At 52.8% G+C, this 14,872-nt stretch overlaps 1 protein-coding gene across 1 annotated transcript in view; it reads left to right on the top strand.

Moving 5' to 3' along the window:
- Positions 1-14,420, top strand: part of RERE (arginine-glutamic acid dipeptide repeats) — a 166,532-nt gene extending 152,112 nt beyond the window's left edge. The window contains 10 exon segments of the mRNA XM_064730880.1: positions 1,344-1,436; positions 2,166-2,365; positions 3,442-3,603; positions 4,954-5,067; positions 5,672-7,017; positions 7,212-7,434; positions 7,889-8,609; positions 10,436-10,582; positions 10,760-10,940; positions 11,687-14,420. Coding sequence (XP_064586950.1) covers positions 1,344-1,436; positions 2,166-2,365; positions 3,442-3,603; positions 4,954-5,067; positions 5,672-7,017; positions 7,212-7,434; positions 7,889-8,609; positions 10,436-10,582; positions 10,760-10,940; positions 11,687-11,720 — 3,221 coding nt within the window. The 3' untranslated portion in view covers positions 11,721-14,420.
- The last annotated feature ends 452 nt before the right edge of the window (positions 14,421-14,872 follow it).

Genomic DNA, 14,872 nt, shown 5'->3' with positions numbered 1-14,872 from the left:
GGAAAGGGCTGGGAGCTTTCCCTGCTGAGCTGGTGGGATTTACTGCTGGTCCCTCTGTGCACAAGGAGTGAGGATCTGGACTCCACTGCTCAATCCCAGATGCTCAGCATGTGAGAGCTTGTGGCTGGGGGGAGCCATCCTATGGACCTGACTGCAGGATGAGAATCACAATTCATTTAGCAAAAGAAAGCAGGTGCTAGCCTGGGGTCAGCTCTGCAGTCAGGGTTTGAGCACCTGCAAGTATTAATGTAGGAATCAGGGCAGTGGTAGCTATTAAATGTAACCCTGTGTTAATTTGAAGGGTAATGAGTTGCTGACAAATGCTGATGGCAAGTACAGGAGAATCTGTGAGCTGTAATCCATAAACTGTAACCTGCATGTACAAAACATCCTCTTGGAGCCTTTAGAAAAACACTGTTCCTGTATCAAGGACCTCTCTTCTAATTAAAGATTAGAACAGAAGAAGCCTCAGGGCTTCCTGCTTGCGCCAAATTATAGCCCTGTTATGTTGTGAATTTGTAGTGGTGGGACTAGAAAAATGCAGTGCTCTCAAAAGGGAAATATTTACTCCTGAGGTGTTTAGAAGGTAAGATACAGCTTTTGTGATGTCTGCATATTTTCAGTGCTTTAGATGCTGCTTTTGAGCTCATAGATGTGTAATCAGCTAATTTGCCACAGAGGAAAGGGACCCTTTGCATATTCTCTTTTTCTTCAGAACATGACATTTTTGCAGTGTGAGTGTGCCACAGGTTAAAACTTTGAGTCCTGCATTAAGGACAGGAGAGCTGGTGTTAGTTATCCTTTAGTGCCTCTCATGCAAAAGGATCTCAACATGTTTTTCGAACAGGTCCATGGTATGTAAGCATTGATTCCTCCACCCACAAACACCTCTGCTGCTGGGTAACAAAATAAAAACCAGAAAAGCTACTACAGGGCCTGTTCATGGGATATTGTAGGTTTTAAATGTAGAATATTTTATTTCAATTTTGACCAGATTCTAGAGATAATTGCCTTTTCTCTTGAAAATTGTGGGTTTGGAACACAGCCTCTTGAACTCCCCATGGATGGTATTTGAATGACAACTTACCTGGACATGTAGCACGTGGTGAATCAGAGGATCCAGGAGTTGAGTCCTTTGGCACATTCCCGAGATCCTCTTGATCCTGCAGCGTGATGAGATCTGGCTTTGCTCAGTGTGAAAAGCCAGCAATAATGGCCATGCAAGGCAGGGTGGGCGTGGGGAGTCACGATCCATTCCACTCAGTGCTTATTTTAGCCAAGTAGGAGGAAATAGAAAATGCTGCTGCGTGTTGATTTTCCATTTTCCTCTCTCCCACCCTCAGTGGACCTGAGCTCGGCCAGTGAGGATGACTTTGACAGCGAGGACAGCGAGCAGGAGCTGAAGGGCTACGCCTGCCGCCACTGCTTCACCACCAGTACGTGCCAGTGCCAGTGCCAGTGCCATCCCTGCTGGGCTCCCCCTGCTCCCTGGGGCTGGCAGCCAGCACGAGCAGCTCCTGAGCCGGGACAGCTGCTCTCAGCTGCAATATGCAGCGTTCCCAGCAGAGTTAATCAGGCTTTGCCATTGCAAATTAATGCTGCGGTGACAAAGGGGGGGCCCGAGGTAGACATTTAGACAGGAGTAAATCTGCATAATCCATAATCTCTGTAATCAATTTGGGACATAATGAGTCACTGTTGGGCTGTGGCTGTCACACACAGAGCTTCCTGGTGCTGCAGCAAATCTCCTGTGCATCAGCCCCCTTGCTGTGGCTGCTCCCAAGGGTTGTCTGGTGCTGGGGCATTTGCAGCTCAAAGTGGAAGCCCCAGAATGGGGAAGGAAATGAGAGGTTCAGAGCTCACTTCTCTTGCAGAAACCACAGCTTTGAAGAACAACAGCTGCTTGTTAGCTCCCAGGTAGAGCAGATAAGGTTTCTTTCTGTGCCTCAAAGCTGGAGTTTCTTAAACAAGCAACCATAGTTGGTAAAAATTGAATATTGAGGATGTGCGCTGGGACAGGACAGACTTTTCCAGAAACTTGTCCAACTCTGTTACCCATAGAACAGCAGCTGCTTTTGTAGCTGTACTTTTTATTAACAATTCCGTGTGTTTGTGCTGGGCTGGGTGCTGTGTGGGTGCTGAGCTGTTGCTTTCCCTGCCCCAAGCCTCCAAGGACTGGCACCACGGGGGCCGGGAGAACATCCTGCTGTGCACCGACTGCCGCATCCACTTCAAGAAGTACGGGGAGCTGCCGCCCATCGAGAAGCCCGTGGACCCCCCGCCCTTTATGTTCAAGCCTGTGAAGGAGGAAGACGATGGCCTCAGTGGGAAGCATAGCATGAGGACACGGCGCAGTCGAGGCTCGGTGCGTTTCGCCCTCCTCAGTGCAGGGGGAAAGGGAGCCAGAGCCCTGAACTGGTTTGCCACGGGCTGAGCTGCTCCTGCTGCCTGTGTGTGCCAGGGGGAGCTTTGCTGAGGCTGAGCTGTCTCTGGAAAAGGGGATGGAATGTCCCTGCAAGCTGTGTTATTTCTCTGTCATGACTGGCAGTGGGCTGTCACCATGAGGGGGCATTGGCAGTGCATTGCAGATCCTGTGCTAGTGCATGTCCTCCTTCCAGCTGCATCCTGTCAGAGCTGTGCCCTTGGGAGGGGTTCAGAAAAATCAGATGGTGTTCATGTGGTCTCCTCATGTTACTGGAGTTAAAGCCTCTTCCCTCCAGAGAGCTCTGCTTTGCCTCTGTGGTTGGTGTGCTCCGAGTTGTGACTCGGGTGAGGCACCAGGAGCAGCTCTGGATGATTTATCTTGGAGTGGGGTTTAGCTGAGGGAAAGCAGCAGATAGATTTCTTTCCTTGCCCTCCCCTCTCTGTCTTTCTGAAGAGGATGATGTGACCATTGATTGTAAATACCTCGTGAGGCTCCACTCTTGGGGAGTGTTGTTTTTCGTAGTCAGTCCTCCAAAAAGCTGCCAAACTGGCAGGGAAACAGCATTAATTATTGAAATGTACTCTCATGATCCCTTACTGATGGAGTAGATAGTGAGATAGAGCTTTGTGCTTTCTAAAGCATAGCAGGAGCACGCTGGAACTGGGGTTTAGGCCTTTGCCTTGACTGCCAGCAGATGGAGCATTTTTAATGGAACATGGCCTCCTCTCCTGCCTCTGCCCCCTTGTGTGTGTGCTGTGTATGGGAACATCTTCCTAAATGCCATTTCTAACAGCCACTGCTGATGAAATAATCAGCACTTAATGCTTGTAAGTAGGCAGAATTAGGATTTGCCTCCTTTTACATTTGAGTCCGGTTGGGCTTTGAAGGATGAAGTGCAGAAACGCTGCAGGTTTTTGGTGCCAGGCCGTGCCAGGGCCGTGCCCCCCATGGCCCTGTCAAGGCAGAGCACTCTGAGGGGCCCCTCAGTGCTGAGCTGACCGGGCTGTTGTCCCCAGATGTCGACTCTACGCAGTGGCAGGAAGAAGCAGGCGGCCAGCCCCGATGGCCGCGCCTCGCCCATCGCCGAGGACGTGCGCTCCAGCGGCCGCAACTCGCCCAGCGCCGCCAGCACCTCCAGCAACGACAGCAAGGCCGAGTCCGTCAAGAAATCCACCAAGGTAACCCCACACCTGGGCTGTCCCGGCCAGGAGAGGCCTCTCGGGCAGGTAACCCTTCCCTGGGCTGCCTTGGGCAGGTAACCCTTCCCTGGGCTGAACACTGAGGCCTCTCAGACAGGTAACCCTTCCCATGGGCTGCTCACTGAGGCCTCTCAGACAGTTAACCCTTCCCTGGGCTCTCCTGGGCAGGTAACCCTTCCCATGGGCTGCTCACTGAGGTCTCTCAGACAGGTAACCCTTCCCTGGGCTCCCCCAGCCAGGGCTGCACACCTGAGGCCTCTCAGACTGGTACAGGAGGCTGGGCAATCTCTCCATGACCCAAAAACCCTGTGAGTGTGGATAAGGCAGAGTGTGGGCCAGCCTGGAGCTGGCCAGGGAGGGATGGGAGTGATCCAACCTCCCCACATCACCTCCCTGCTCTCACAGTAAAGTAATCCCTCCACTTCAGATGCAAATGTAAGCATTAAGCTCAGGGGAGTAATGCAGATCAGAAATGCTGAATTTAAGACTAGTAGACAGTTTTGGGGATTTTTTGTAAGCAGTACTTAATCTTTGTTTACAAAGGAGTATGAGCATTTAGTAATTGAGTCTGCTTCTGCTACTGTTTTCTGGAGGTGTATTTGTTTGATTGTTCAGAGCAAGCTGACAGTTGAGTCTGTTCAAATGAATTGAGTGCCTTTCCAAGGGAGCTCTAAAGAAACAAAGCCACATGAAGCTGAAGGCTTACCATTAAGCAGTGTGAATTGAGAAGTAGCAAGTTAAAAATAAATATTACACAGATTAAAAAAAGTCAAAATGAGCATGGAGTAAGTTTTCACATTATAAAACTGAAAACTCGGCAGAATTTAAAGTTAGGTAATTATGTGATGCACAGAGCTTTTCCAGGCCATGGGAGAAGGTAGTAATCTCAGAATAGCTATTCACTCTTGGCCCTGTATTTGAGGGGATCTAAAAATATTCCTCTCAAAATATCAAGAGTAGAGCAAGACTTGCATGCAGCAGAAGGAGGTTTATCCTGTCTCCTGCAGAAATTCTGGCTCTGTCTTGCACCAGTTAATAACTGGTGTTGGTCTATGTTGGAAGGGTAACCTGGGTCTGCTGTGAGTTCCTGATGGACTTGGTTCTGCCCAGCTCTCTTTAAAATACCCCTTCATATGAGGAATGCTTTGTGCACTTTGACTTTTTCCTACCAGCTTGATGTGCATTGGAGTGCTCTTAAATACTGACTGTGCCAACCCCTGAGTTCTGCTGCTCCTTAATTTGTGTTAATAGGGTGGCACTGGCCTACACTCAACTTACCTTTGCATTTACACCACTGGTAAGTGTTGTGTTCTGTTCCCTTTGTGGCAGAAGATAAAGGAAGAGGTTTCTTCTCCTCTCAAGAACTCCAAGAGGCAGCGGGAGAAGGCAGCGTCTGACACGGAGGAACCTGACAGGTCCAATGCCAAAAAATCCAAAACTCAAGTGAGTCCCACACAGGAGTGTTTCCTCTTAGGAGAATGGTTTGAGGTGGGGAGGGGGTGCAAATCTGGTAACAAACCAAAAACATTAAATCAATTTAAGCCACAGCAAATTGTAACTTAATCTTGTGGCTGGAAAGCGACCAACGTTATAATGTGTTCCTTCTGCTGAAAACAGTGGAGTGATATGGGGTGAGTCCAGAAGTTGTTTTTTTTCTTTGTTTTAATATTAATATCAACCTTATAGGAGTACACTGGATTGTTCTCCACTCCTTTCCTCCATTTTTTGTAAATTTAAATTTGGGGTTTTGTCTTCTCTGACAAGTTAGAAGACCACCACTGGAGTTGTCACAAATCTTTTCCGTTGCTGGTCACCCTCATAGTGAAGGAGTGTTTTGCTATGTTCAGCAGGACCCCTCCTGTATTTCAGTTTGTTCCTGTTGCCCCTGGGCACTGTGGGATCTGGTTCTGCTGTCTTTGCTCTTCCCGTGGGTGTTTGTGTTCCTGTGGGGTTCAGAGGGCAGCTGTGTCTGCACAGTGTGACAGACCCCAATCTGCAGCACACCTGGAGTGCTGGTCCCGGGCTCAGTGGTCGCCTCTCCCCGCAGGAGATGAGCAGGCCCAACTCCCCCTCGGAGGGAGAGGGCGAGGGCGAGAGCTCCGACAGCCGCAGCGTCAACGACGAGGGGAGCAGCGACCCCAAGGACATCGACCAGGACAACCGCAGCACGTCCCCCAGCATCCCCAGCCCGCAGGACAACGAGAGCGACTCGGACTCCTCGGCCCAGCAGCAAGTGCTGCAGGCGCAGCCCCAGGTGCTGCAGGCCGCGGGCGGCTCTGCCCAGGCTGCAGCTCCCACGCCGCCGGCGCCGGCCCCGCTGCCGGCACCGCCACCCGCGTCCAGCGCCGCCCCGGCGCCCACGCAGGCGTCGCCGCCCGTGTCCCAGCCCTCGGGCCAGCCCCAGCCCTCCGCTGCCCCCGCTCCCCACTCGCACATCCAGCAGGCCCCCGCGCTGCACCCACAGAGAATCCCGTCCCCCCACCCTCCCCTGCAGCCCCTGAGCGTGTCCCAGAGCCAGCCCGCGCCCGCCCCGGCGCAGCCCCCGCTGCACGGGCAGCCCCAGCCTGCCCCGCACGCCCTGCAGGCGCAGCCGCTGCTGCCCCACGGCCCCGGCGCTGCCCAGCCCTTCTCCCTGCCCGCCCAGCCCGCTCAGTCTCAGGTGCCCCTCCAGACACAGGCCCCGTCCCACTCGCACTCGGGGCTGCAGGCGGCGCAGCCCGTGCTGCCCGGCTCGGCCTCGCTGCAGCCGGCGCAGCCTCCCCGTGAGCAGCCTCTGCCGCCCGCCCCCATGGCCATGCCTCACATCAAACCCCCCCCCACCACCCCCATCCCGCAGCTGCCCACCGCCCCGGCCCACAAACACCCTCCCCATCTCTCGGGGCCCTCTCCCTTCTCCATGAACTCCAACCTGCCCCCGCCGCCCGCTCTGAAGCCGCTGAGCTCGCTGTCCACTCACCACCCTCCCTCGGCGCACCCTCCTCCCCTGCAGCTGATGCCTCAGAGCCAGCCTCTGCAGTCCTCTCAGGCCCAGCCTCCGGTTCTGACCCAGAGCCAGAGCCTTCCCCCTCCTGCCAGTCACCCCCCTCCGACTCCATAGGTCTCCGCCCTTCTCCAGCCCTTTTGCCCGGGGCCCCCTTCTCACCCTCCGTCGTGCCCCTCCACCTCCACGCCGCCCACCGTGCCTGGCATCCCCCTGCAGCCCCCCATCTCCACGTCACCAGCCTCTAGTGGGACAGTGCCCGTGGTGACAGCCTGCACGCTGCCACCCATCCAGATCAAGGAGGAGGTCCCCGATGAGGCTGAGGAGCCCGAGAGCCCTCCGCCCCCACCCCGGAGCCCATCCCCAGAGCCCACGGTGGTGGACATCCCCAGCCACGCCAGCCAGTCAGCCAGGTGAGGAGCTTTCATCAGTGCTCTGCTTTCCCTGCTTTGTACTCCGCTGTCTGTGTGTGTAAAACCAGTACAGGACAGTGAATTTTCTCCTGGGAAGCTGGTACTGTTTGGTCTAAGTGTAGAATGATATTTTTTAGTTTGGATGCTTTGCACCTTTCCCAGGGCTGAGCTCTTCTCCCTTGTGTTCCTTTCAGGTTCTATAAACACCTGGACCGTGGCTACAATTCATGCTCCAGGGCAGACCTGTACTTCATGCCTCTGGCAGGCTCCAAACTGGCCAAGAAGAGAGAAGAGGCCATCGAAAAGGCCAAAAGGGAAGCGGAGCAGAAAGCCAGGGAAGAGAGGGAAAGAGAAAAAGAGAAAGAGAAGGAAAGAGAGCGGGAGCGGGAGCGTGAGAGAGAAGCGGAAAGAGCTGCGGTAGGTGCAGATCTGGCTCCGAGCTGGGGGAGGGAATTGGTGCCTGGGTCTGACCTGGGTGATGGCTGCGGGATGCAGATCCCCTGGAGCACTTTAACCCTGTCAGGGGTCTCTGAGCATGGAGCTGTGTGTATGGACTGAAATCCAGCCCGCCCTGAGCACCTCTGACCTGCCTGGGACTGTCTTCTCCTTAAGGGAAATGGAGAGTTTCTGCCCCAGGTTTGGGTCTGTGGGAAGCCAGAGCAGCTGGGCAGAACGAGGCCAATTGTTGGCATTTACCTTGCAGCAGGAGAGCGCTGTGCAGACACAGGGAATGCCCTTGTGCCCTGTGCAGGCACGCGAGTGCTGTGTCCTGGCAGAGGGGCTGGCGGTGCAGGGGAGGGGTGTGTGTTTGTGTGTGTGTGTGTGGCTGAGCTGTGCTGACCCGAGGCTGTTTCCCCGCTGTGTGCAGCAGAAGGTGTCCAGCTCCTCCCACGAGGGCCGCCTGGGCGAGTCCCAGCTCAGCGGGCCGGCCCACATGAGACCCTCCTTCGAGCCGCCGCCCACCACCATCGCGGCCGTGCCGCCGTACATCGGGCCGGACACGCCGGCGCTGCGGACGCTCAGCGAGTACGCGCGGCCCCACGTCATGTCCCCGACCAACCGCAACCACCCCTTCTTCGTGCCCCTGAACCCCACGGACCCGCTGCTGGCCTACCACATGCCCGGCCTGTACAACGTGGACCCCGGCATCCGCGAGCGGGAGCTGCGCGAGCGCGAGATCCGCGAGCGCGAGATCCGCGAGCGGGAGCTGCGCGAGAGGATGAAGCCCGGCTTCGAGGTGAAGCCGCCGGAGCTGGACGCGCTGCACCCGGCCACCAACCCCATGGAGCACTTCGCCAGGCACGGGGCGCTGACCATCCCGCCCGCCGCGGGGCCGCACCCCTTCGCCTCCTTCCACCCGGGGCTCAACCCGCTGGAGAGGGAGAGACTGGCGCTGGCGGGGCCGCAGCTGCGGCCGGAGATGAGCTACCCGGACAGGCTGGCGGCCGAGCGCATCCACGCCGAGCGCATGGCCTCGCTCACCAACGACCCCCTGGCGCGGCTGCAGATGTTCAACGTCACCCCCCACCACCACCAGCACTCGCACATACACTCGCATCTACACCTACACCAGCAGGACCCCCTACACCAAGGTGAGCCCCGGGAGTTGGGCTCAGAATGGGTCTGATCCTGGAGCTCAAATAGCAAAATCCCTGTGCCCTGGCAGCTGGGCACTGCCCTGGGGAGAGGCTCAGAATGAGCCCAGTGTGACCCTGGAGCTCAAATAGCAAAATCCCCATGCCCTGGCAGCTGGGCACTGCCCTGGGGAGAGGCTGGCGCCTGGCTCAATGTCAACTCCCCTGCCCACCTACTCCCTGGAATGGCTACAACAATGGGCCATGTACCCTAACTCTAGCAACCCTTACACCAAGGTGGAGCCCTGGGAGTTGGGCTCAGAATGGGTCTGATTCTGGAGCTCAAATAGCAAAATCCCTGGGAGCTGGGCACTGCCCTGGGGAGTGGCTCAGAATGGGCCCAGTGTGACCCTGGATCTCAAATAGCAAAATCCCTGTGCCCTGGCAGCTGGGCACTGCCCTGGGGAGCAGCTCAGAATGGGTCTGATCCTGGAGCTCAAATAGCAAAATCCCTGGGAGCTGGACACTGCCCTGGGGAATGGCTCAGAATGGGTCTGATCCTGGAGCTCAAATAGCAAAATCCCCATGCCCTGGCAGCTGGGCACTGCCCTAGGGAATGGCTCAGAATGGGTCTGATCCTGGAGTTCAAATAGCAAAATCCCTGGGAGCTGGGCACTGCCCTGGGGAATGGCTCAAAATGGGCCCAGTGTGACCCTGGAGCTCAAACAGCAAAATCCCTGTCGTCATGTCCCTGTTGTGGTTCTGTGCCGTGGAAGGCTGTGGTAACTAAAATGCAGTTACTTTTTGTAGGGTGATGGTAACACCACAGTGATCTTCCTTCAGACTCTCACTGTGAAAGGTTTGCTGGTTTGTTGTGGGTTGGTTTTTTAAGTACTGCTGTCCTAGAGCAGCACCTTACAGTTGGAATAATTAATAGTCTCAGAAATGGATCTGTGCCTTGCCCATTTCTGTAGCAAGATATGTGGTTACTGCTCCAGAGGTCTGGAGCCCTGGAGATGAGGCACTCGGGAATTTTCACATTTTCTGGTGACAGACTGGAGAGAACCAGGCACCAGGTGCTGCAGCTGCCAAGGGAGGGGAGGGGAAAATCAGAGTAAAATGCAGGTTCTGGTGTCTGGTTACCAATGCAGTGTTTGTGCAAGCAGATGTAGAATCCTTTGCCCTGGAGCAGTGTCCATGGAATGTGCTGGGATGGCCACTGTTGGAGTTGGGGGGAATGTGAGTGCTGCTGCACGAGCCAGGTTGGACAGCAAGGAAAGCAGCAGGGAGGTTCCTGAGGGCTGGGGGGCTGCAGGTAAGGGATGGCAGAATGCTGAATATCAGCATTCCTGAAGCTGCTGAGGCTCCCTGCAGAAATCACAGATGGGCTCAGGTGCAGCAGGTTTGCAAAGCCCCTGACAGCACAGGAAATGTGTGTCCAAGGGTTGTGCTGCCAGGTGAGGCAGTCACGGAGCCCCTCTGTGCAGGTGAGGCTGGATGCTCCCCAGGTGCTTGTTCTGGACAAAAGCATGGCTTGTACATTGTCCCAGTGCAGGGAGAGGCTGCTGCAGACACAGCCAAGGCAATTCCCTGCCAAGGCTCTCTGTGTGTTTGAGCCACATTTGGCTTTGAGCTCTGCCAGGTTCAAGCACAGTCAGGGGCTCTTGGTTCCTGCTCCAGGTGGCTCCAGTGGTGCTCGAGGCTGTTACAGCCCCTGCGTTCCTCAGGGTGGGGATGAACAGAGGTACAGTGACCCCACATTGGTGCTGGGCACCAGCTGAGGGAATTGTTCTGGCTCCGTGCTCCTTTCCCCTGTGGAAACTCTTTCTCTCCGTCTCTCTCAGGCTCAGCAGGACCTGTCCATCCCCTGGTGGATCCTTTAGCAGCTGGACCCCACCTGGCACGTTTTCCCTACCCACCTGGGACCATCCCCAACCCATTGCTAGGGCAGCCACCTCACGAGCATGAAATGCTCCGGCATCCAGTCTTTGGTGAGAGCATTTTGTGGTGCTTTGCAGGGCTGGGCTGTGATCTGCAGTGTTATTTTTTATCGTGGGGTTTGACATTTCTCAGTGGGGGAAGTTGAGCTGTGCTGTGGGTGGGCTGGGTGGCTTTTTGGGGTGACCAAGGAGCAAAGCAGAGTGTGAAGGTGCTGCCTGTCCCCCCAGGTACCCCCTACCCTCGGGACCTGCCTGGGGCCATCCCCCCTCCCATGTCAGCAGCCCACCAGCTGCAGGCCATGCACGCGCAGTCGGCGGAGCTGCAGAGACTGGCCATGGAGCAGCAGTGGCTGCACGGCCACCCCCACATGCACGGCGGGCACCTACCCAGTCAGGAAGATTACTACAGGTGAGCCTGCAAGGGGGCTTTGGGCACCTGGGGGCTCCGTGGGTTTCTGCACATTCCTTCTTTTAACTGGGAATTTTCTCCTCTCGCTGTGGGCTGGGCCCTGATGTCTGAGCTGTGCTCAGAGCTGCTCTGGGCAATGCAGATTTCTGGCACAGCATTGGAGTAGCTGAGTGTCCTGTTGCAGGATCCCCAGTCATGTCCCACCTGCACAGCTGGCACTGGTGCCCACCTGTGGGGCTCCCTGTGCCAGGGCAGTGCCCAGGTGCTGCTCTGTGGAATTTGCAGGCAACCCCAGCAAGGGAAGAGATGAGAATCTTGACTCCATGTTTCAGAAAGCTGATTTTTTATTTTATTATATTTATTATATTAAAGTGATATATCAAAACTATACTAAAAGAGGAAAAGGATTTCATCAGAAGGCTAGCAAGGAAAGGAAGGAATGATAATAAAATCTTGTGACTGCTCACAGCCTTGACACTGGTGGCTGTCATTGGTCATCAAGTAAAAACAATTCACATGCTGGTAAACAGTTCTCCCAGTCACATTCCAAAGCAGCAAAACATGGAGAAGCTGAAGCTTCTCAGGAGAAAAGACCCTAACAGAAGGATTTTTCATCCAGTATGTCTGTGGCAGTGCTCAGAGCTGAAAAGCTGCAGGCCCTGCTCCCTGCAGGAGGGCAGAGCATCTCCTGTGTCTCACACCTCCTTTGTTAAAATGTGTTAAAATGAGTTTCCTTTCTCTTGCAGTCGGCTGAAAAAAGAAGGCGACAAACAGTTGTAATAAATTATTTATTTGTAACGCTGGCTATGGAAACCCCAGTCCTTGGGAAGGAGTGGAACATTTTTACATACAAGAAGAGCTACAAAAGGAAAAGAATATCTTATAAAGATTTCTTTATATATTTAAAACAGAAGCAACCACCCGACAAGTAGAGACTTATCAGCATAGTGTTCATTTGTAGAGAAGATTTCTCAAGACTGGTGTGGGTCTCCCTGCATGAAAACGTATTCAGAAGCCTCTTGGAAATACAGGACTGTGTGGAACATTCAGAGAACTTCCTGCAATCTTGGTTTTTTTTTTTTTTCCTTTCTTTTCTTACTAGTTTGTTTTCAGTAGGTGCTAGAATCAGGTTCACAACACGAGTCACTGTGCGTGAAGGGACACTCAATGCATCTATAGGTAACTAAAAAAAAAAACAAGGATTGCAAGTAGGTGACATAACAAGCTCTGAATCCAAGTGCTATAATAATAAAAAAAATCTACTTTTATTTTAATACATTGTAGGAAATCTTCATAATTTTAAAAGAGAGCTCAGTTCTGCAGCATGGCTTTTTAAGTCTGTAAATAACTTTTTTTGGGTAGAGGGGAGAAACAAAACAAAACAAACTCCAGAAACGTTTATCTTGATTTTCAGTAACATCACAAATTGTGAATTCCTACCTGGTATTGACAGAATACAGAGTTGATTTTTTAATAAAATATATATATATAATTATCCCTTTAATTAAAGGGAACAATGGGTTATCAATAATTTCAAATGGGTAAAAGCTTGACATTTGGTTTGATATCAACAATAAGCATTAAAGGGATTTGCAGGGATAATGTTGCAAATGACTGTTTCTGTTCTTGGTTTTTCGGTTGGTTTGGTTGTTTGGGGGTTTTTGTTGGTGTTCCATCTCTCTGTTCTGCAGCTGATTTTGTTGAGTTGGGTTTCTCAGCAGCTCAGATGTCCCTTGGACCCCGCTGGCCCTTTGGGTGCCGCCTTCAACGGTTCATTTTTGTGTGGCCATAAACACTTCTTTCCTGGGAGATTTGAACCCTAACCCAGCTCCATTGGGTTTGACTTTGGGCAGAAGGTTCAGAGAAATAATCTCTTGTAAAAATCTCTTTTTTAGCTGTTCATGGCTCAGCAGTGCAGCCACGGTTGTGTATGCAGTGCATACCTGGGGAGGAGCTGCTTTTCCTGCCCTCCTGCTGCACGGGCTCTTTAGGAAAGTGGATTGGCAACTTTCTCATTCGGTTGTGTTGCAAAGAGCAGTCTGTTTTTCTCTTTGGCTGTTTGAGTTTGGGTTTCTGTAAGCAGAAAGTGCTCAATGCAGCAGGGCAGTGTCCCTGAGGAGCTGTGGCACAGGGCAGCTCCTCGTGCTGCTCCCCCAGGCTGGGCAGGGGAGAGGAGCACAGAGAGCATTAAAGGGCACAGCTCTGCTCACCAAGCAGGTTTTTAACGTTTATTTCCCCGGTTTTTGTTGGCTGGAGCAGAGGGTGATGCGACCAATGGACATCTGAACCTGCTGCTCGTTTTTCCTGCTGGTGCACAACTCCCCCATTCCCTCTCTCCACTCTGGAGTGCTCTCTGCTGCTGTGGCCTGTCCAGTGTGATGGTTGTGTCCAGCACTGTCCTGAGCCCCTCTGGTAAAGTTGTAGTTACTCAGTGCAGGCACAGGGCTCATCCTCCTCTGCTGCTCAGCCCACAATGAAAATGCTCCAGCCCACCGAGGCAGGGGGTTTTCTGCAGAAATTCCCTTTTTGCTGTGCCCAGGCTCCAGTGCTGAGGGGTTTGGTCAGTGCTATTGGGGGCACAGGCTGTGCTCTGGGGTGGGGAACAGCAGGTCAGTACAAAATCAAGGGAGGTTCATCCTCTCCATGGCTGGGGCAGTGATGGGGAAAGGGTTCCTGAGCAGCCAGGAGAGGAGGATGGGCCTGCTCAGCCAGCAGAGACTGCCCGCTTTTAGTTGTAGTGCTTTGAGGGTCTCATCAGACACAGTTCAGTTCAGTTTCTCCCCTCCTTTTGTTTTACTGTCTGGGATTGGGGAGTGTGGGAGAGTTCAGCCACTTCAGCCATTTCTTCTGACTCTTCTCCTGCTGTTTTTTAGCCATAGTTCTTCAGAAAAAGGAAAAGCTCATTCCCTCCAGTGTTCCTCTCTATTCCTTATTTCTCAGCTGAAGTTGCTGTCTGTTCTAAAGCTGTTCATTGATATTTTTTTCTCCCAGAAGAGCATTCTGATAATTTTATGGGAGCTTTTTTGTTCACATGATTCACAATTAAGCACTGAAATTGCTCAGTTTTAGCCAGTGATTAACTACAACTTTACCTGCAGTGGCTTCTGAAGCCATCTCGGTGTTCCTGTTAAACAAAACAACCCAGACCTTTTGGTTTCCTTTCAAGAAATCTCTATTTTTCCTCTGTTCCAAAAGTTAATTTTAAGATTTTGCTTTGGTGTTTTTGAAGCGTCTCTCTTGTTCTATGTCGTCATGGTTGAGCTTGTTTCACTGCACCGTTGAGCAGAGTGTACATTCTGACTGCTACATTTATATATATCTTGAAGCTTAATGTATATATGAGTAGTTTGCCATGGGATAACACAGTGTAAACAGAGTAGAAACCCAGAAATCGTGACTTCTGTGTTCTCTCCATTTGAGTATTTTGTAATTTTTTTGAAATATTTGTGGACATAAATAAAACCAAGCTACACTACAGCAGCCAGGTTGTGCCTGCAAGTGAAATGTGTCTCGTGCCTGTTGTTGGTGGGAGAGGAGCTGCTCTCACCTGGGGTGGTGTGGATGCTGCTGTGGGTTCAAACCTGTCTTTTTTGGCTTTATTTATTCCCTCTTTGAGATGATTTTGTTTTTAATGCACAGTACACAAACAGCATCACGTCCAGTTCCAGTTCTGCATCCTTGAGTCCCATTGCTGCTCTGCTGCTCAGTTTACTGTGGACACCCTGGGATACCCCAGCAGCTGCATTTTGGGAATTGCTTTTCCTGGGAGGAGAAACTGCAAACAGATTTTTCCTTATTTGTGCCAGTGTTGAACAGAGCTGACCCTGAGCTGGCCAGAGCTGCCCTCCAGAGGGGAAATTGCAGAGGGGGAGATGCACAGGAACTCACTGAAAGGCTGAAATTTGGCTTCAGTTCCATGAATTCAGGGTTCC

The sequence above is a fragment of the Zonotrichia leucophrys genome, chromosome 21, assembly GCF_028769735.1.
Source record: "Zonotrichia leucophrys gambelii isolate GWCS_2022_RI chromosome 21, RI_Zleu_2.0, whole genome shotgun sequence".
NCBI classification, from domain to species: Eukaryota; Metazoa; Chordata; class Aves; order Passeriformes; family Passerellidae; genus Zonotrichia; species Zonotrichia leucophrys.
This window is presented reverse-complemented; position numbering and strand designations above follow the sequence as displayed.